The sequence below is a fragment of the Leptonychotes weddellii genome, chromosome 3, assembly GCF_054177405.1.
Source record: "Leptonychotes weddellii isolate Sample4059 chromosome 3, ASM5417740v2, whole genome shotgun sequence".
Taxonomy (NCBI): Eukaryota; Metazoa; Chordata; class Mammalia; order Carnivora; family Phocidae; genus Leptonychotes; species Leptonychotes weddellii.
The window spans coordinates 150140364-150163801 of record NC_138371.1 but is presented as its reverse complement, the minus strand read 5'-3'; the positions used below and the strand labels follow the sequence as shown (position 1 = coordinate 150163801).

Below are 23438 nucleotides of genomic sequence, written 5' to 3'. Positions count from 1 at the left end.
ACACAGTATCAATACAGTGGAACACCATGCAGCCATTTAAGATGGTGTTTCTAGGGCGCCTGGGTGGCTCAGTTGGTTAAGCGACTGCCTTCGGCTCAGGTCATGATCCTGGAGTCCCTGGATCGAGTCCCGCATCGGGCTCCCTGCTCGGCAGGGAGTCTGCTTCTGCCTCTGACCCTCCCCCCTCTCATGTGCTCTCTCTCATTCTCTCTCTCTCTCAAATAAATAAATAAAATCTTTAAAAAAAAAAAAAAGAAAAAAAATGGACATTTGTGGGGTATACCACAAAACAGCCGATGCGAATCTTTCCAAAACACTGTCATGAAAGACTAAAAAGATTAGAGAACCGTTCAGATTAGAAGAGACTAACAGACACAATAACTAAGCACAATATTTAATCTAAAGAACTAATCCTGATATTGTAAAAAATGTATTTTCTTTTGCTCTAAAAGATCTTTGGGAAACTGGTGAACTTTGTTTACAGTTTATATTATTATACAACTATTACTGATTTCAATAATTTGCATTGTAGTTTATAAGAGAATGATTTTGTTTTTAGAAAATATACACTGAGATGATGTAAAGGGACAGCAGGTCTGCTATTTACTTTCAAATGTTTCAGGAAAAAAACAGTATATGTTTGTATGTGTACATACATATAAAGAGATTATCACAAAGCAAATATAATAAAATGTCAAAATTTGAGAAAACTGGGTAAATGGTATACAGGAATTCATTGCAATATTTTTCCACACTTTTCTATAAGTCTAAAATTACTTTAAAATAAAATAACTTTTATTTTATTTTAAAATAAAAATTTTTTTTCTTTCAGTATCTTTGAGAAATTTTGCAGTGTCAAGTTTTCTAACTTATAGAAAATTAAAATATTTAAAAAAAGAAAATGCTATATAATGAGAAAATAGAACAACATATTATATAAAAACCAACAGACTTAAACTCTACAATCCAGCTTCTAACAATTTCCAATCCACTCTTAGAAATCCTGTAGATCATGAAAAACCTCTACACCTTCAGTCACTTTACAAAATGATTTCTCTGTATTTAATCAAAATCCAACTTTCCCTGGAATGGCATTATATCCCTCAAAGACCTCTCAAACAAAAGTGTTAATCCTCCCACAGCTCCCCCTTATCTGGGAACAAGAAGACAAGTAAAGTTTTCTTAGATGATGCCAATTCTAGATCAAGAGGCTCTCTTAAAATTCACACTGTCTATACAGCTTGTCAGACCCACTCACATCCTGATATTACTATTTACAAGGGTCAAAAATCATTCCCCAGTCAGTAAAACTTACAAGCCAGCTCTCTACCCCCAATATCATCCCCCCTGCCTTAAATCCTACTATATTACAGGATCACTAAACCAACTTAACACCTCAGCTATAAAACAGGAAGTAATAATATTCAGAGTTGAGTGTTCCAGAGACTACCTCAGTTCACTACTTTCCTGACCTGATGATATTCATCTATTCCTCTTCTACTAAAAAAGATAGATTTCTACATCTTAGTACGTGGTCACAACCTCCTGGCCTTTACCTTTCTCTTTCCCTTAACTTCCACTAAATCTGTTCTTTGGGGCCTCCATTCACTACCATCTGGTTTCACTTTCTATCGTACATAGCCAGGATTATAAAGTGAAAAACTTGCATGACACTCACACTCAATTTCCTAGTTCCTATATCCTCTGATACATCTACCCTATTGAGATCCAATTTGGAATGAGTCTAACTGCTCTTCTCCTGGTAGAGAGAGGAAAACAAATCATACAATTGTGCCACTACAATTTAGTTTCTGATCCCAGCAGGGCCGTCAGAACGAGTCCTCACCATGGCAGGTGTTTCAGCTCTGCCAATCTATTCCCTACTTCCAACCTCGGAGCTTCCTACTTCACAGAGGAGAACAGGTTTTCAAGCAAAAATTCCTTCAACTTCTCTCCCCTGCATCTCTGTATTTAGCATTATGGCATCCATCCTAACATACACTCTTTGCTCCTAAATGCCAGATAACTGTACAGAGAAGATCCTGCCTCCCAAAGAATCGTTTTTGCTTTAAATTATGTCTCTCCTTCCTTTCTCCACTAATTTCTTTTTCTCTACCCACATGGATATTCTATTCATGCCATACTTAAAAAAAGAGAAAAACTGCCATCCGCTAAAAATAAAGGGTTTTTTTTCCCTGTTGTGCTTTTTGAACTATTTCCATCTCTCCTTTCTTTCCTTCAGTGACAAACATCCTAAAAAAGAGAGACAGAGAGAGAGAGATCTATTCTTATTCTGTGCACTTTTAATTCTCATTTCCTCTCAATCTATTACCAACTGGCTTTCACTCAAAGAACTCTTGCTAAGAACACCTACCTAATTGTTAAATCCAAAAGTCTTTTTTTCAGTCCTCATTATAAGAAAATCTTTAATACATTCAACACAATTGAGTGTACTTCTAATTGGTTTTTCTTTAGCCTCCCTCCAGAGAACCATTTCCTTCTGGTTTTCCTCCTACCTCTGACTATTCATTTTGTTTCTTTTGTAGGGGTTCTTATTTTACTCTGCCAACTTTAAAGAGTCTTAGCTAAAACTGAACCAAGAGCTGTGGAGACTGCATCTAACACACAGACTGGATTGAAGCTGGAGAGTGTAATTGGTATGATTTAGTTTCATTTGCAAGGGGATAAGGCAACTAACCCCCAGTAATAGTGTTAAAGTTACTATTACAAGCATTCATTTGTCATTTAAAAAATTAGCATGGTGTACCATCTTTCTGATTTTACATTCTCTTAGATGATTGGGTAGCTGCTAAATGAATAAACTAGAAAAGAAGATAATCTGATGCCAGAAGATAAAAATTCAAGGTATCTACCACCTCCTAGCTGCATAATCCTGACTGGGTTTTGAACCTCATCTTCTTTCTGTGAATCATTCATCTCCATTCAGTAGTCAGTTACCCAACAGTTGCTCAACTAACATTTACTAAGTGCCTAGTATGTTCTAGGTACTATACTGGGTGCAAGAAATGGGTATAAATCCCAACCCATTAATCCCCAGAACTTCTAGCTTCTAACAACAAGGAGCTCTGAGGCGAGGCCATGATACAGTATGACTAGGGCTGCAACAGAGTGAATAAAAGGAAAATAAAAGTCTGCATATTCTATCACAGGTAAACCAAAGAGCCAAGACCAGGAAGGACCCAGGCCTGAAACTTCAATTTTCCCTCAATAAACACAGAGAAGCTACAAACAGAATCCTCAAGCAAAACTAAGTACAGTAATATCAATTACAGAGACAAGCTATTAATGATTCATCCAGGAAGCACAGCAAATGCCAAGATGCCATTGCAGGCAAAAGTTGAAGGACTCCTCCATCAGTGTTATATGCCAAAGCAAACCCTCAAAAGTTGGCTAATAAATCTAAATACATAATCTCAATAACTTCATAATATCAAAAGCCAAACACACACATGTTCTCTCTCTGTTCCTTTCAAAAAAGTTAGCAATCATGTACTCCTATACTGATTCACCCTATGTATTTCCTTATTCCCGTATAAACAATAATATCCTCATATTACAGAGATCACTATACTGTCACATTTCTAAAAATTGGTCAATACAGAAACACAATTACACTGTTTTTCCACACAACTTGACATGACTGGCATTTTCTAATAAAAATTTACACACATGAATTCCGTTACCATATTGATTTGCACTAGGAGCAAAGATGTACAAGACAAAAACATGTCATAACTTGAGCAAAAGTACTTTCCAGAGAGAAAAAAACAGAGCAAAATTACTTTCCAGAAAGAAACTGAGTAGGTGGTTCCCTCTGATAGTCAAATTCCAATTGTCAGCAAACCTCAACACACATAATAAAAAAAAATTACCAAATACTTCTGGGGCGGGGGGAACCTGGTAATCTAAATGCTTTACTTTCTGAAAGACTGCATTTTGCTCATCTTTAGTTAGCATAACTAAAACACTGATAAAGACTTGAAAGTATTTCATTATACAGTAATTTTGCTTTTAACTGGGTCAGTGAGAAGCACTGTGTAGGCATATATACAGATAAATGAAATAAAATACTAGCACAAATAGTTCTGATTCTGAGCCTATCTTCAATCACCTGCATTGGGCTAAGAATCAGAAGCATACTGGGTTTAAGTAATGAGGGTTGGAATCAATTTTTCTAGATTTAAATCTAGGCTTCGGCACTAATCAACTCTGTGACCTGTCTGGGCTTCAGCTGTATCATCTAAAACAGGAAATACTTACTCATAGGGTTTTTGTAAGGATTACAAAAATTAACATCAGTAAATACTTAGAATAATGGCTGACATAGTAAAAACCCCATGTAAGTGTTGTTTTAAAAAACAAAACAAAGGCACTTTACATATATCATCGACTTTAGTCTCTACCATAACCCTCTGAGTATAGTTGGGTATGATGAGTATGGTGGAACAAACTTTAAGTAACTGAACTGACACACCTAGTTAGAAGCAAAATCAAGATTCAAATACAGGTTGTACTGTCTCCAAACTCAGGCTCTTTCTATTTCAAGATGCTGCCAATAAAAAAATCAAGGGTAGTGATCTACTCTCCCACAAAATGACCTTTATGAGTACTTTTAATACTGACTGGAGTACACATACACACTACACACATCTTTGAATCCACCCATCTACTTCCCTTCAATGCCACTACTCTAATCCAAGCCACCACTCCCTCTTAGCTCAACTACTGCCATAGCTTCCTAACTAAACTGCAGACACTGACCTTTGTTATCTCTTGGTTGGTTCACCAAAAAATAACAACACTGAAGCCCACCAATTAATAAGTCAAGAACACATAAACACAGCTTATAAAATACAAATAGGCAGAGAAGGAGCACCCAGATTTAGAGAAAACCTCCAACATGAAAGAAAAACAAAACAAAAATATTAGGAAGAAAGTTAATGTAGGAAGTAGAAACACAAAAATCTCAAGAATCTACAGTGGGGTCTAGTTCCAGCATGGCAGTACAGGTCCCGACAGTACAAGCCTCCCACCGATCCCACCTATAAACTTGGGACAACATACAAAACAACCCAACTGTCTGAGCAATCTGAACATTTAAAAAAAGAGGGATGTGGAGGGAAGTTAAAACTTGAGGAAGCAACCTGCAGAAATTTCCCCCACCCCCCACCTTTCTTTTTGCAGCTTGGCTCTGAGGCAGAACCACAGTTGTGGAAAGGCACCACGGCTTGAGCTACAAAAACCCAATAGAAATCCTGCTATTTCTAGCAAGGGAAGCATGAAATGGAGCCCACCAGTCAGAAAGTGAGGAGAAATCACTAACTCTGGAATCATGCATGTGTAAGATTGACCCAAAATAGATTAGTAAAGGCCTAAGGAATTAATATTATATTTGAATATAATTCAAATGCACAGCACACAGAGTGTGAAACAGTACTTAAAATCTAAAGCTGAGTTGATTGCCTCTAAAACAAAACATCTATATTCTCCAGAGGAGCACAGCAAAACTCAGAAGATCCAGGATAAAATCCAAAATTACTAGAAATAAAAAATACTAGAAAATATAAATCATTCTCTGGGGAAAAGGCAATCAAGAGATGCCAATTCCAAGATGACTCAGATTATAGTTCCCATGCAGGGATTTTAAAGCAGCAATTATAACTATGTTCCAGGAAGTAAAGCAAAATTACCTTGAAATCAATGAAAATGACAGAGAAAGAATCTTAGGTAAACAGAAAACAAAACAACAAAATTCTTGAGTGAATTTTACCTCTAGGCATTTCTTCCTAGGAACCTACTAGAAAACATGTCCCACTAAAGTAAGAGAGTAAACCAAAATCAGAGTAAGACTTAGAATTCAAGAAACAGAGGATCCAACAAAGTGTTGAAGAAAAAAGTCTCAGTATGATAGCTCTGTACCAGGCCTAGAGAACAAACAGTACATACAGATGGAAACGGGAGGAGAAGGGCTCTAAGAACGTTCATCTTCAAAGAACAAAATAAAGGAACGAATAATTTTTGACCATACAAAGAATACAGCTGAAAAGCAAATTTTAAAAATCATCACAGGATATGCAAAGAATTAACAAAGACACAGAGAAAAAATAAAGAAATAAAAATTAGGCAACTCCATTAAAAATTCTAAAAGTTATAGAAATTACACCACCTGACTCAGTAGTGAACAGTATTTTCATGTCATAAAATGTAAATACTAATTACTGATTTAGCTAAAGATTAGGTGCCTTTCATACATTTAATCCTCACAATAATTCTATGAAGTAGGTCCTATATCTGTTCTATCCTTACTTTATAGATGAGGAAGCAATGGCATAGAGAGGTGAAGTAATTGGCCCAAGGTTACAGTGCTTTAAGTGAGGAGCCAAAATTTGAACCCCAGAGGTGAGACTACAAAGATCACGATCTGGGAGGAGAAAGGGGACATGTAAGAAAACAAGGTAGAGCTGACCTCTGAACAACATGGGTTTGAACTGTGTGGGTCCACTTACATATGGATTTGTTTCTGACACTGTACAGTACTGTAACTGTATTTTCAGTATAGTTTTCTTTTCTCTAGCTTACTTTATTGTAAGAATACAGTATATAATACATACGCAAAATATGTGTTAATCAACTGTTTGTTATCAGTAAGGCTTCTAGTCAGCAGTAGGCTAAATCTTGGGGGAGTCAAGTTATACTCGGATTTTGGACTGGCGAGGGGTGGGGGAAGCAGGCAGCACCCCTAACCCTCACATTGTCCAAGGGTCAACTGTAAGATTAATAAATCAACAAATAAAAGAATATACATATATGTTAAAAACACAAGAGTTAAAGCAGCTAAAAGAGATTGTTTTCTTTTGAGGAGAAAGGCTAGGAAGACAAAAGGAGACTCATGTTTCTCATTTTATTTTAATAATAATATATTATATATAATAATATATAATATGTAACATTTTAACTTAACTGATATGTTTGCAGGTAATAAAGTAAAATTGTCCTCCAAGCTTTGCTGCATAACCTCGACCAGACCCTCCCTCAGTCAATCTTCTCTAAAATGAGCAGGTTGAAGAAAATGATCACTAAATAACTTACACGCTTGGAAACAGTTTATTTTCCTTCTTTCCATAGGAAGACCAAATAACCTAACCATAGTTAACTATTTTGCAAATACAAGCCATCAGTCAGATGAGGAATTATGTAAAAGCAGCAGAATTCATCTAAATGACCCCTCAGCACTATTCTAAAAAGAAAATATCTACCCTAACTAGAGACATCAAGAATATCATTGTATAGGCTGGGCAATACACTGTTGTTGTTTTAACATAACTCTGCAAAACTGTTCATTTCATAAATAAAAGATAATACACCAGTAAACTCACGTATACACTTGAAGTCATTCAGAAAGACTTTCATCTATTTCTTCAATAAGTATGTACTATGTACCTATGACTGCCGAGAACTATGCTATATACTATTTTTTTAAAGATTTTATTTATTTGACAGAGAGAGACACAGTGAGAGAGGGAACACAAGCAGGGGGAGTGGGAAAGGGAGAAGCAGGCTTCCCGCAGAGCCGGGAGCCTGATGTGGGGCTCGATCCCAGGGCCCTGGGATCATGTGCTGCTTGGCATCGGCATAGGCGCCCCTATGCTATATACTATTATAAACAAGAGAAATCTAAGCTCTACTTCCCACTGAGTTTACAAAATACATACCATGGAATAAGAACTATGATAGGGATAAGTGCAGGGCACCTGGGTGGCTCAGTTGGTTAAGTGTCTGCCTTTGGCTCAGGTCATGATCCCAGAGTCCCAGGATCGAGCCCCACACCAGGTTCCATGCTCAGCGGAGAGTCTGCTTCTCCCTCTGCCTCTGCTCCTACTTCCCCCCTTCCCCCCGCTAGTGCTCTCTCTCTCTCAAATAAATAAATATCTGTTTAAAAATGATAGGGATCAGTGCACAGTGTTAAAGAACACACAGAACTTGGTAGTTAAAGGGGGAAATGAAGGGGGGAAAGCAAAGGGTGAAGGAAGATTTTCTGGAGGAAAGAACATCTAAACAGATCTGAATAAAGAATAGAAATTAATCCTGGAGGAAGGAGGGAGAAAAGGAAAAAGGGGAATAATTTGTTCAAATGCCAAAAGGCCAGAAAGCATGGTTCAGAGTGGTGGTTAGAGAGGGGCAGAGCAAGAGAACAAAAGTAATGTAGTTCAAAATTTGGCTCGTGTGCAGGGCAATAACAAACCAAGCAGAGGGGAGGTAAGCAAAGGCTCATGTTGTTCTCTAAAGGTTACAAACAAAAACTTAAAAAGGGTCAAGATTTATTTCAAAACCCTTCCTCTTTTGGGGAAATCACACAAAAAGTCACGTTGATAAATGAAAGCTCTCAGTGAGAACAAATGTTCTATAAAAACTGTCACTACTGGACTTCTTCAATCCAACATCTGAAGTCTACAAGTCGTAAGCACCTCAAAATTAGTAAAGAGGTAAACCATCCAGTTTATTTCCTGATTCTCAAAGCCGATGCCAAGCAGCACAATTTCTTTACACAATGTAATGGGTAATTCTGGAGAAACATCATAGACAAACTAAACCACAGCACACTCCTAAACTTCGAAAATATTAAACTGTTCATGTTCAAACAAATCTTAAAAATAAGCAAGTCAAACCTTTGAAATAATCTGATAGTAAATATTAGACCATTGCAGCATTTCCCAACTTGCATTCGGCATGTCTCTAACAAGAATTTTATCCACACCTTAATTCCAGCTAAGTAATCAAACTGGAAGAAACCATAACAACATGGTTGTTAAAACACAGATACAGGATGATTTATACTCACATGCTAGGTAGGCTAGTCTTAATTACAAGGATCTTGTCAGTAAATTTACATTTAATAAACGTCAGCAGAATGTATTCCATAGTTATCTAAACTGAAGTCAGGCCTACATACATAAAAGACATAAAATTCTAAAATATTATTAATAGACATACAATGAGACAATGTTTTAGAATGTAAGTCTGACAGTAAAGAAAAAATAAAAAGAAAACAGTCGCTAAGTAATCAATATAAAACATGAGAAAATCAAAGGAGTACCCACAACTCCACAATTAATGAAGATACTAAGCAGGGCCGCAGCATATGGCTTCACATGTTACTTACTGAACAACTCCAGGAGGAGCCAATCACACACACACATATATTTATATACATACACACACACACAAAGACTAAGCAGTATACATTAAACTGGAAGGTAATACAGATACACAACTACCACCAACACCACTACCAAGAGCCCAAGTCTCAGTAGCAATGAAAAAAACAAATATAAAAACAGAATAAAATAAGCAAGATTTTGAGTGTACAAAATTGGTCTTGAGCTAGCAACATTCATTCATTCATTCATTTTTAACAAATACTCCCTAAATGCCTACCATATGCCAGGTACTGAAAGATATAAAGATATAGCAATGAACTAAACAGACAAAATCCCTGTCCTCATGAAGTTTACACCTGGGGTGAAGGGAGGAGGTAGGAATTAATTACACAAATATTGAGAGTATCAGTTGGTGATCAGTACTACAGAAAAAAACTGAAACAGAGAGCGGGGTTAGGGAGTACTGTGAAAAGGGTATATAATTATTTTAAATAAGATGGCCAAGAGAGGGACGCCTGGGTGGCTCAGTCGGTTGAGCGGCTGCCTTCGGCCCAGGTCATGATCCTGGAGTCCTGGGATCGAGTCCCACATCGGGCTCCTTGCTCAGTAGGGAACCTGCTTCTCCCTCTCTCTCCCTCTGCTTGTGCTCTGTCAAATAAATAAAATCTTTAAAAAAAAAAAAAAAAGATGGCCAAGAGGGCCTCAATGAGGTGACCACTCCAACAGAATGAAGATTCTACCAGGCATGAGAAGTCTGTCTTTGCCATTCTCACAGAAAAAATTTATACTCTATTCCACTCCCATTCATCTCTACCCCAATTCTAGTGACAGACTAGGCGGTTGACTGATTACCAAGTAGAAGTAAATGATGCAAAACAACCTTACCACAGTCCTAAGGGTTTGTTTCTAGACTGGGTGAAATAAAAAATTTGTCAGAAGCATCTGACAACAGGCCCAAGCTTCCGGACTGTTTAAGGTATATTACCATAACATCTATATCAGGGGTGGGTGAATTACAGCAAGCCAAATCTAGCCCACTGTTTTTGAGCCACATTAATCTGTTTACATATTAAGTATGGATACTTTTGCACTACAACAGCAGATTTGAGAAGTTATGACACAGACCACATGGCCTGGGAAGCCTAAAATATTTACTATCTGGCCCTTTACAGAAGAAGTTGGTCTAGATCATCATCACCACCACCACCACCACCCCCCCACACAGTAAGACCACTTTCAGGGCCACCTTCATGAGCACATGACCAGTGTAGTCACTAAGAACCCTGCCTCAGGAAGGCCCCATGCTTGGGGTTTAATGCTCTATGGTCACCATCTTAAAATTTTTAATAGTTTTATCTCTGAATCTGAGTTTTATAAGTAAACCCCAATGAGACAACAGTGCATGTGCCAAGGCTCAGAAGAAGCCATAAGAAGTCTGCCTCCCCGGGAAGGATTCTCAGTCAGTTGAACCCTCTGGCTCTGCTTGACCTCCCCACCCTTGCCCCATGACTAGGGGAATAACAAGGCACCAGCCACCCCCATCCCAGGCTGGCATCACTGTGACACATTCACAGGTAAACCAGCAAGGTTTCCTCCTGTGGCTGATTCAGGTATGGAGCAAGTCCTGGCACGGAGGATACAATCCCTTGGGAGTTGTCCATCTGCTGTGGGTTGAGAAAGCAGACCTATAGGAAGGGGAGACTGGCTTCCCTGCCCCAGGCCAGGAACCCATATTTTCATTTGGCACTGGGACCTACAAATTATGTAGCTAGACTTCACTGCTTTCATAAAACAAAAATTATAAACCAAAGTTGTAAATGAAAATTCCATTCTTCTACAAAATTCATAAAATTTCTATGGTCTGTCCCATTTCACTCTCAGCCAACGCCCTTCATCTGGCTCTAGTCACAAAGTTTTCTTCATATTCTTACACCAACAAACTAATTTTCACCATAAGCCACTATCACACTTGAAATACTCATCAACTAGAACAGTTCAATCAAGCCTCAGCCTGACTGCCATACCCTTCAGAATGGATGAAGTTCTCTGATTATCCTGATTCCAATCAACTGAGGGGTCAAACCAACTGGTGTGACATCTCCAAAGATGGTCACCACCAATTTCTTACCTGCATGTATATGCATGCCTCTCCTTCACTGAGAGATGGAGTTTATTTCCTCTCCCTTTGAACAGGGCTGAACCTATGACTGCTTTAAACTTTAGCACAGAGGAGCACTGAAATGATCCAGTCAACAGTGCCAGTTGAGCTCCCAATCAACAGTCAGCATCAATTGCTAGCCAAGTGAATGAGTTATCTTGGACACTCCAACCCAATCAAGCCCCAAAACGGCTGTAGCCCCAGCTATCATCACATGGAGCAGAAGAACCTCTTTATTGATCAGAGCCAACCCATGGAATCGTGAAACATAATAAAATGCTCGCATATGGAGTAGTTTGTTATAAAGCAATATAAAACAATAACAACAAAATCTGAATACCAGATCCATCACAGCTAAGCCTATTATATAACCTCTTTATGTCTCATTTTTTTCTCATCTGCAAAGTGAGGATCAGGATATTATCTATTTCACAGAAGTGGTCTAAGGATTAAATGTGCTCATATGTGTAAAGCACTTGGCAGAGTTAGCATATTCCTGACATAATGCAAAATCATTATTGTTCTGTTGCTATTTTAGTATTGATAAAATGTATTATTTATTCCACAATGTGCTTCATTTTTTAAAAAACTACCTAGTACTATCTGAAATTATGCTTACTTATTTATCTGCACCCCTCCTCCACCAAAGTATGAGCCATATGACATTTGGCTATTGTCTTGTTCACCAGCACTTAAAACAGAATTTCGTAGACAGAGATACTTCATAAATTATTATATATTGAATAAATGACTTTCAGGACCTCTGTTTCATAGTTAATCATGATATCCAAGAACTGTTCCCATACCTTAAGCATAAATCTGACAAGAGGCACTCAAAACATAAAATAAGCATATAAACAATAACGTGGTATTTTCATGACATAATTCCAACACACTTGTTACTGCACAAATCTTTTACTATTACTAGATCATGTACTACTCAAATACGCCTAAGCGATGGCCAGCATTTGATTCAGTACCAATTAGGTGTGCTCATGTAATATATCATCTGTACTTTATTTTTTAATTAAGTTTTTTTAAGCTTTTTATTTTAACTCCTGCACAGTTAACATACAGTGTTATATTACTTTCAGGTGCTGTACAATATAGTGATTCAACAATTCTATACATTACTCAGTGCTCATTATGATAAGTGTACTCTTAATCCCCTCCACCTATTTCACCCATCCCCCCAACCACTTCCCTTCTTGTTAAAACTATCAGTTTGTTCTCTATAGTTAAGAATCGGCTTCTTGATTTGTCTCGCTCTTTTTTCTTTTGTTTTGTTTCTTAAATTCCATATATGAGAGTGAAATCACACAGTATTTATCTTTCTCTGACTTTTTTGGCTTAGCACTATATTCTCTAATTCCATCCATGTTATTACAAATAGTAATATTTCATTCTTTTTATGACTAATATTCCATTTTATATATATGTATGTATGTGTATGTATACACACACACACAAACACACACACACACACCCCACATCTTCTATATCCATTTATCGATGGTTGGACACTTGAGCTGCTTCCATAATTTGGCTATTATAAATAATGCTGCAATAAGCATAGGGATGCATGTATCTCTCTAAATTAGTGTTCTTGTATTTTGGGGGTAAATACCCAGTAGTGTAATTATTGAATTGTAGAGTAGTTCTATTTTTAACTTTCTGAGGAACCTCCACACTGTTTTCCACAGTGGCTGCACCCACCAACAGTGTACAAGGTTCCTATTTCTCCACGTCCTCGCCAACACTGTTTCTTGTTCATTTGTATAATTAAAAAAAAAAAAAATAAGCTGCCCTCAATCAATCAAATCAGTGACATACTTACAGTTAATATCACTACAAGCACAGAAATAGCCAGAGAAACTTTAATATGGGCTCTGTTCAAAAACAAATTGACCTGGCAACACACAGTAACATAATACTAGTCTTCAATCTGTGGAAACTTGGTATAATATAGATTTGAGGGTGAATTTCCTCAATTACAGTTATTATTTATAAGTTTCAAACCTATTCTGAAGTTGAGATAAAAATCAGACATTCACAGGAACCCTGAGCCCTGAAGCACCTCCAAAATACATCAGGTCTAGAAAGTAGAAAGACACACAAAAACACAATTCATTATAACAAGTTCTCTAATACTGTGATTTTCAACTTTTCTCTGCCTTGATGCAGATGAGATACAAGTAACTCGCCCTCTCTCCCTCTTACAAATATAGTTTTGTAGGAGTTTTTACATTTAAGAGGTAAACAAACCAGAGGGGTGTGGTACAGAATTGCAGATGAGAAATAAACATATGTAAAATCAAAGAAGAAAGAAAGAATACATCATGGCTGAAGAACTAATAATAATAAGTAGGTCCTGCTGGACAACAGCAGTTAGTGCATAAAAATTAAGAGGAACTGCTAAGATATTGCACTGTACAGGTATGGAAAGGTCCATTCAAGGAACTTGTATGTTAAAAACAGAAATTTAGATTTCAAAATTCCAATAAGCCCACCAGAACGGCTAAAATTAAAAAGACTGACAACACCAAGATTTGGCAAGTTGGTGGAGCAACCAAAATTTCATACATTGTTGGTAAAAGTGTAAAAGGGTACAACTACTTGGAAAAAGTCTGGTGGTTTCTTATAAAAGTAAACATACACCTATCCTATTACTAGTAATTCCACCCAAGAGAAATGAAAATATATGTTGATAAAAAGATTTGTACAGGGGCGCCTGGGTGGCTCAGTTGGTTAGGTGGCTGCCTTCAGCTTAGGTCATGATCCCGGGGTCCTGGGATGGAGCCCCACATCGGGCTCCCTGCTGAGGGAGCCTGCTTCTCCCTCTCCTTTTGCCTGCCACTCCCCCTGCTTGTACTCTCTCTTTCTGTCAAAATAAATAAAATCTTAAAAAAAAAAGATATTTAAAAAAAAAAGATTTGTACAAAAATATTCCTACCAGCTTTATCCATAATAGCCAAAAACTGGAAACAACCCAAATGTCCATCAAAAGAGCAATGGATGAATAAACTGTAGTGTATTCATTCAGTTTATACAATGAAATACTATTCAGCAATAAAAAGGATGATATACAAATTTATGCTCTACAAATATGACCCACACAGTGCAAAAGACACACTGAAGGATGGTGAGAAGAAGGAAGAAAGTAGTAAGTAGGATCTTACAACAGTCGATGTCATAGAAAGTATTAACATTTAAATAGTTAGTACAAAATGAGTTCACAAAGAGAAGTCAGAGAAGAGTAGAAAGCTTCTTATCAGGAAAAAGGAGATTCAAGGAGAAAGTAAGTTCCCAGTGTCAATATAACAGAAATCAAGCAAGATGAACACAGAAAAATACCTATCAGATTAAGCAATGAGCAACTCCAATGATGTAAAAGTGGTGTGGTAAGAATATACACCAGAAAAAGGATACTGATAAATTCAAAGGAAACAAACAAGTGAGGATCAAAGAAATAAAGGTGGGCCAAGAAGGCAAAAACTTGAGAGCTACATAATATAAAAGACTACAGTATTTCTTTAACATGAAAAGCAAAAGTAAACGACTACACCTAAAAATCCCCATCTGTTATCTCATCCAGAACACATACTATTGAGTAAGGCAGTCTGTCGTGGGCCTAACTGTCCCTGCATATTCTTGCTGAGTGTGAAAGTCTGCAAAACTTATCTACTTCCTGATACTGAGTGGATTCTTGTAACAAGTCACCTAGGCAACAAAGAAGGTCAAGGTTACCACAGCACATACTACACTCCAAGGGAGAGGTGAACTACCTTGTTTGTTGCCTGCTACAATGTTTGCTGCTTGCTAAAAAAGTGCTGGAACCTTGGTCCTCAGTTCCTCCACTGTGACCCACTACATGCATCCATCTAGACTCATCACCTTCATGGGAACTGGGTGTAACAAAAACCTACACAAACATGCTGATGTTCATGCAGCTTGCTGTGTTATGAGTAATAACGCTAGTGTTTCTGATCTGGCAATCTCCTGTTTTCTACTAGCAACAATTAAACATTAATAAAACTAACTTATTAGCCTATAAATATGGTAAAATCAAATCTTAAGACTTTTCACAGTACTTGACATAAGCAACAAAGAACTAGATGATATTCATATTACTATATAAAAAAGAGACACAAAAGTGGTCACAAACAAAAACTGAAATATATATAATACTTTATAGTTTGTATACCTTAAGTTATTCATAATATTATTTATCATGTAACAGCCTAGGTATTTTGTCTTTTACATATATTACAACATATAATTCTCATAATAATCCTTATGAGGTAGGTACAAATATGATGAAACTGAGGCTTCAAATGTTAAGTAAATAAGCTAAGGGCCCACAAACTGTAAACAGCACAACCTAAATACAAACCCAGATGCCTTTAAAATGTTTTTTTTTAAACCATCAATAATCAATCTCCTTCCCAGCTGATTTATCAAGGACAACTCTAATTCTCCAGATATAAGACCAAAGTACCTAGACCTTAGCAGTATGAATACTTCATTATGTTCACAGAAAAATTAACATTTTGGAAATGTTAATCTTAAAATTTTCTTCAAAATTCTGTGATCAAAATTTAGGAAGAGCTAGGTCAAACAAATCCAAACCATTGTCTCTACTGCAGAATTTCTCGTGGTTTTAATATGCAAGTATATTTTAACATGCTAATGTAAGTCATAAATCTTCTAAGATAATCTAGTATCAGCATTCTGGAAAAGAGTTTGGGAAACTACTGCTACAATCAACACAGCCAACTCTACTGGTATACAGAATTATCTTTGAAACCTTAGTAGTCAGCTTGGTTCAGGTACATAATCCTTTAAAAGAGAGAACATCAAAGTTAGAATGCGGCCTAACAGCTTCAAGCCAAATCAACTACTACATAGTTTGGCAACATTGCTCATTCTTTACCAAACAAGACTTAATTCCCCATAACACAAGGAAATTATAGAGCATACCTAGCTTTTTCTGAAATTAGAAGGGTAATAATTAAGGCTTTTTGTAGCTCTACATTGTTTTACCTAACAAAATTCAGACCCCCTATAACAAGGAAAGGGAAGGGAAGAAAAGACCACAGAAAAACCAGTTTCCACATAAAACCTGTGCATTGGTTAATGGTAGTGAGTCATCCTGGTGGGCCTGCGCATCACTGCCAGCTTTCCAATATGGAAAAGCTAAATTGTAACTCTATCACTAAGTGATAAATTATCATCACATACTATTTCACCCCTAAGTATATCTGCCGGTCTCCTACTTAGTCATCTCTTAACATTCAACAACTGAAATTGTTTACTGCTCAGTGATCTATTAATCATTCCAGAGTTTTCAAAAAATCTGAGCTAGAGACAGCCACACAGCAGTTGTGTTCATCGTATAAACAAACCAGAGCTGCAGATTTGTCCCTGGCCAAATAGTCTACGAGACACCTATTCAGCTGCTTCTTTGGAATAACTACATAGAGTTATTCACCAGGCCATTCTCAACAAAACCAAGAGTTATACTAGATAAAGGAAATAACTATGTAATTACAAAGCAACAGGAATTAACATCCAAATTTAAACTACGCTAAGATTCTCAAACACTTGCCCTACAAAGAAAACACATTAATATCATACTAAAGTGAACAGTAACTTCTTTTTTATATAGAAAGCTGGAATTAATGGATTTTATTTTTTTAATTTTTATTTTTTGTTGTTATGTTAGTCACCATACAGTACATCATTAGTTTTTGATGTAGTGTTCCATGATTCATTGTTCGCGTATAACACCCAGTGCTCCATGCAATACGTGCCCTCCTGAATACCCATCAGCAGGCTAACCCATCCCCCCACCCAACAGTAACTTTAAAAGAACAAATTTTTGCCCTCTGCTCTGAAGGAATGCTTCCACCCAATCAAAGTCTATTTCAAAGTCTACGTAGGACACATCTCCAGTTGAGGGGGGAAAAATGAAATAAAATATGATATATCCACTTATTATGAAGAAAGTTGTAGAAAAAAGGGAGAAAAATCTTAAAACTGGGAGAGTAAATTTCAAAATATTGGTGTTAGGAATTTTTTTTTTTTAGTAATAATTAAGTCACGTCTTAACTAGTCATAACTACTGAAAGCGAATGTGACAATATAACAAATTATTTTAAGGCACAGCTATATCAATTAAAATGTTTTGAGTGGTGACTTGTGTATAAGAACATGGTTGATTCTGATAAGCAAAATCCCCAAAGAATTCAAATCAGTTAATGCCATTAAGGAAACAAATAGGATCAAGAAAGAAAAGAGATTAGAAAAAAACACTGGAAATAGTATTCAATATTAACCTACTGAATTTTATTTTAGCTAACATCTGCAAAAATAAGAATGCCTTTAAGAATAAAAAAACTACCAAAAGTGTATAGACTGACAACTTGAAAAATGCCTTCCACACTGACAGCAGTATATTCCAAACCATTCTGAAAATACAGACAAATATTCACAAAATTCAACATAGATCATTTTAAGATTTACAGAATGTAAAGCAGGTGAAATGAAAGCATCATGAGCTTCTACCTTAGAAAAATGCAAAATTGCATATATTGGGATTTCATCTTTCAGTAGCCTTCATATTTGTCAAAATGCAATTATTAAAAGAAATTCTTAGTTCATAATTAAGGCTCACATGTGCAAATACATATTTGTTCTATTATATCTACATCTGTAAAATTTCACAAACAGTACTATTAATTGCACCATCAATGCTACATATTAACGTTTTCTTCCTCTTCCTTAGTAAAAAGGTTTAACTTAATTACCATCTGAAAGTTTATATTGTAACTCGCTACCTAGTTACAACAGAAGAGTCAACTATTGCTGAGTCCATTTTTTAAAGAGGGTTTACAACAGAAACCTCCAATGCCAGGACCATAATTAATACTAGAGGAAAAACTACGTTAGAAAAATTGACACTGAAAAATAGAGAGGGACACTTTTCAGTCATTTTAACATACAAAGGCTTATGTGGTTGAACTGGAAAACCCTGTATTTAATGAAAAATAATTCTTCAAACAAGATTTGCATTTTTTCCTAGTAAAACTTCTATTTCCTCTCCTACCCCTCCCCCCAAAAAAGTCGGAATAGGAAAAAATAGTCACTTTTAATACTAACAAAATGGAAAAGGACAAAATGACAAGGTTAACTAGAGCTGAGACACAAGATCAGCACCACTATTCTCTACAGTTACACAATTTTTCAACCCACATTTTTCACCGAATCCACATCCCACCCTACATCGTGCTTTACATATCCTTCCCTCCCCCCAACCCGCTCCATTTATGACGGCGATCATCTTCCCAGCAGGTATGTGAACTCAACACCATTTCCAGCAGACAATCCACTGGAAATGTCTCAGAAGTGACTGGGTCAGGGAATTAGGAAATGATCGAGAAAGTGAGAAGTAAAACAAATATAAGTTTTAGGAAAGGGAGGACGGAGGGTGTCCTACAGCGGGGTATAGGGTGCGGGTGAGGGGTGGGGAGGTGGGAGGAGCCCTGGGTCGAGAGCAAAGGGTCTCGAAAGAGTCAGTGGCAAGCTCCACAAGGAGAGGTGTAAAGGAAAAAAATTAGGCAGTTTTTAGCCCGAAGAAGGGGACTGCCTGTTCGACGGCGGGAGGCGGGGCGCTCAGGAGGCCGGGGCCGGGGCGCAGGAACTCACCACCTGGTAGCGGCCAGTCCCTGGCTGGTGGTGATCCATCCTGCCCAGCTCGGGATCCGGCTTCCGAGCGGGCGAGTCGTCTCGGTGCTGGACCCCCTCGTCCACCCCCGTCGCCGACGTCGTTGCCGCAGCGCCCCTTCCGCCTCTGTTTCTGCCGCCGCGGTCGCCCGGCCGGGCCGCTTCACTTCCTGTCGCTCCCGCAGTAGCCGCGGAATCCTCCGCGTCGGCCACCGCGCAGTGAAGCCCCAGAACGCACGTGCGCTACTGAGCATGCTCGGAATGATTGCGCATGCTCGTTGGGTCCTCAGGCGTCCCATTCGCGTCGCAAGAAAGGGAGGTTGGGCTGGGTGGGAGGAGATGGAAAAGTAAGAGAAGTCCGGGGAACATGTCTAGGTTGTCGGGAGTGGGCGGTGGCAAAGGGAACGGAAAAAAAATATCACCGTCCTTGATAGGTCTTTTCTATTGGACGGGTTTCGCGCAAGCACAGGCGGGTACGCAGTCACACCACGCAGAGACCAGAGTGGCGAGAAAGGGAACGCATACCTAGAACACCTGAGGTCGGGTCACCACCCATTTACTCAACACGTCCTCTTATTAGTCACCCAGCATAGGACAATGCAGGGAGATCCGTCTCTAGGACGTTCCTATAACGCGCATTCAAAATCACTAGTGAGGTAAGGGATATCTTTTTAAATATTGTTTTGTCCCCCTCTTGGTAGTATGAGATTTAAGAATCTAACAGGGGGGCACCTGGGTGGCTCAGTTGGTTAAGCGATTGCCTTGACTCAGGTCATGATCCCGGAGTCCTGGGATCGAGTCCCGCCATCGAGCTCCCGGCTCAGCGGGGAGCCTGCTTCTCCCTCTGACCCTATCCCCTCATGCTGTTTCTCTCTCTCTCTCTCAAATAAATAAATAAATAAATAAAATCTTTAAAATAAAAATAAAAATAAAAAAATAAGAATCTAACAGGGACAGGGCGCCTGGGTGGCTCAGTCGTTAAGCGTCTGCCTTCGGCTCAGGTCATGATCCCAGGGTTCTGGGATCGAGCCCCACATCGGGCTCTCTGCTCCGCAGGAAGCCTGCTTCTCCCTCTCCCACTCCCCCTGCTTGTGTTCCTGCTCTCACTGTCTCTCTCTCTGTCAAATAAATAAATAAAATCTTTAAAAAAAAAAAAAGAATCTAACAGGGACTCTTCAACCATACTCTTAATATCTCGCCAAGGAAGGAGGCCTCTAGAGAGCCCTAGGTTACTGGAAGGATACAAGAATATAATGAAATAAGGTAGGACTGTTGTGTCATCATACTCCAATAATTCCGAAGGATTTAACAGTAAGGAATCACTTTGTGTACTAAGTGTCTGGTTAACCACACGTGTGTGAGTATCTCCAAAGGCCACAAAGAATGTTTTTCTAGGGAGTAGAAGAGTATGATGGGACAAAATAAAGTACCTTTTAACCCAAAGACCTGCTTTCTATGCCCTGAAAACTATGATCCCACATAATCTGGCCCAGCTATCTCTTTTACTTTACTTCCTGCCTGAATCTCCAAAGGACATTCCTGGAATGAAAAAGGCCACTGAATGAGCCTGATCAGCTAGTTAAAATAGCAAAAATACAATAAAGACAGAAACTCATTGAGAGATCATCACCAAAAAAATTTAAGCCTTCTTGGCAATTTTATTCAAAGCATTGACTAGTTCTTCCTATTTTTACCATCCTGACACATCTAGTGGTAGAGAGCATGAATAGGCTAACAATAAAAAGAGACAATAATATCATACTTAAATATCTTTAAACTTGTTTTCTTTTGATCTAAGTTCATATATTTTAGATTCAAAGATGATGAAATAGGACATTTTATTGTATTATTGTACAAGAGGTCACCCTCACAATTTCACCCCAAATGGTATCATCTTTCATGGTCAAAACAACAGAAAGTATCAGCAAAATGAAATTAGATTCCTACATCACTTACGGCCTATACTACTCCTTTAGAACTTAATTTTATATGTGCTTGTGTTTTCATTAACCATTTATATGTCCATTTGTTGTTTCTCAAATACACTACTGCTCAGGGCAGAGGCCATTTTTTACACCTAACACACCCAGATCAATACTGAGAACTGAGAACATAATGGTAAAACCTTAAAGACCTGACCAAAAGTAGACATCCTGAATCCTGTTAGGGTGACAGATTCTTTCAATTTTACCCTCCTCCCAAGTTCTGTGAACATTTTGCTAATCTAGAGAGCAAATGACAAAATTCAATGGGAGAGCACTTTTTCAGTGAAGAAGAGGAAGAGAAAGAGGGGAAGGAAGTAGAATAGTAACTAATGGATATTGAATCCTTCCCAAGCCAGGGGCTGCATGTATCATTTTATCCTCACAATATCTCCTTGCTGTAGGCACGACTATAATCCCTGTTTAACAAATCAGTAAGTAAGGCATCAAGAGGTTCAGGAACTTGTCCAAAGCCAAATCACTAGCAAGTGGTCACACACTCCAGAGTCTCCTCTATATTAAGCACTATGTTATAATATACCCAAAAAAAAAAAAATGCATCACAAAGAGCCAATCTGACTTCGTTCAGTCTACCTTCTCGATCTATATGAAATAAATGATTCTTTCTCATTATCCCCAAAAGAGCCACACTGAGCTCCTTTTGCCCATTTTACAACTAAGCCAGTGTGACTTGTAGTAGGCCATCACAAAGGAGGCCCTGAGTTGTCCCACTAAGAGCAATGTATTTGGGGTGAAATGGGAATAACAATATTCTTATCCTTTTAGAGGCCTTAAGCAACATCCGATATATTCAACCCCTAAACTTACTGGAAGTGGTGACAACTCTAGTTACCTAAGAAATGGGTGGTAGTGTACCTCTAGAAACTACTTCAAGTGCAATTTTAGAATTTTAATGCATTTCACTAACACCTCTTGTTCTGGCCTAATCAATTTTAATCTCCAAATACACAGCCACCCATAATTTCCCGAGTGCCACGTTGCAGTACTGGGGCAGCCATGGAGATAAACCACCTGGATTCCCCATCCAGAAAACACTCTGACCAGGTGCAAGGAGTGTGATTAACCAACAACCTCCAGCTGTTAGCTATGTCGGGGTTTCCTTGAGTTTTCAACCTGAGGTCGTGTTATTTTCAGCGTGGCATCTGGTCATTGACTGGTGGTGGTACAGGTTCAGCCACTTTTGCCTGACACTGACCCTTTTAAGGGGCAATCTTTGCTTCAGAACTCCCTGCTAAACTGGCAGCACCTTCGTTAGCTCTGCAATATGTTGTAATGAGTCTCCCTGCCCGATCTTTTTTCCTTTCACAGATGTTAGCTCCCTAATAAATCTCTTGCACTCATAACTTCATAGCAGCATCTGCTTTCTGGAGAACCCAAACTAGACAAGTGCCAAAATGTAAAGTGATGAAGCACTGTTCATATCAAAATTGTGTGAAATGACTACAAAGGTCCTTTCACATAATTGATGTTTCACCTCCAGAATAACCCCCAGTACCCTCCATTGTTCCCATTTTCTCATGTGGACATAATGTCTTCCCACTCAGAATGACTTTGATGTTCTGTAGAGTGATGCTATCGAGTCACGGGGACCCCTTTTCCTGCGACATACTTCCCACTGGAATCCTTCCTACCTTCCCAGAAGCAGAGTCATTCCCGCCAGAGGTAAACTGATTTCTTATCACCCTCCATAGTCTCCTCTCAGCTCAAATCAGGTATGTTAAACTCCATATACATGTGCCAAGATTGTTTGTTGATATTCCCACCAATTAAAGAGCAGTGGACAGACATGCCATTGCCTGCAGATGGCTTTCTACACAGGCCTAAATCACAGGTAGGCAAATGCTCCAAATTTTCCTTAATTCTTCAGTGATTTTTAGTGTTTTATCACTTCCCCTACAACATAGAACATACAACATAGAACATGCAACATAGAACTACTCCTCAAGTAGCTGCTGATGGTTGGTGTGACCATAGATCCTAATAGTTAATTGTATTTGGAATATGTATGACTTTGCATATTTATCTAGAGAATGATTAAAAGAGGTAAAATTGCATTCTCTGTCTGAAGATTTCCATCTCTACCTAATAAAAATTCACTAGCCATTATTTTCTCTTCACTAAATTCTAAACTAGGTTTTAGAAAATACAAGAAATTATTGTCACTTTGGTAAATGAAAATAAGCATAATTATTACTCCAACGTTTTATCTCTGTTACCATGTATATGGATCTTTTAAGCTGTTGGGAGGCTTGGACCTCAATTTAGCTTCACATAGTGTTCCTTATTTAACTGTTTCTGAAATTCCTGTCATCTGTTCAGCTCTGTAATTTTAGAAAGAAAATCTAAGTGAGCAATTTGACAATCAGGTATCTA

At 38.1% G+C, this 23438-nt stretch overlaps 1 protein-coding gene across 1 annotated transcript in view; it reads right to left on the bottom strand.

Moving 5' to 3' along the window:
• Nucleotides 1-19376, bottom strand: part of NDFIP2 (Nedd4 family interacting protein 2) — a 66659-nt gene extending 47283 nt beyond the window's left edge. The window contains 2 exon segments of the mRNA XM_006735673.3: nt 19045-19292; nt 19295-19376. Coding sequence (XP_006735736.2) covers nt 19045-19292; nt 19295-19361 — 315 coding nt within the window. The 5' untranslated portion in view covers nt 19362-19376.
• Between the last annotated feature and the right edge of the window lie 4062 nt (nt 19377-23438).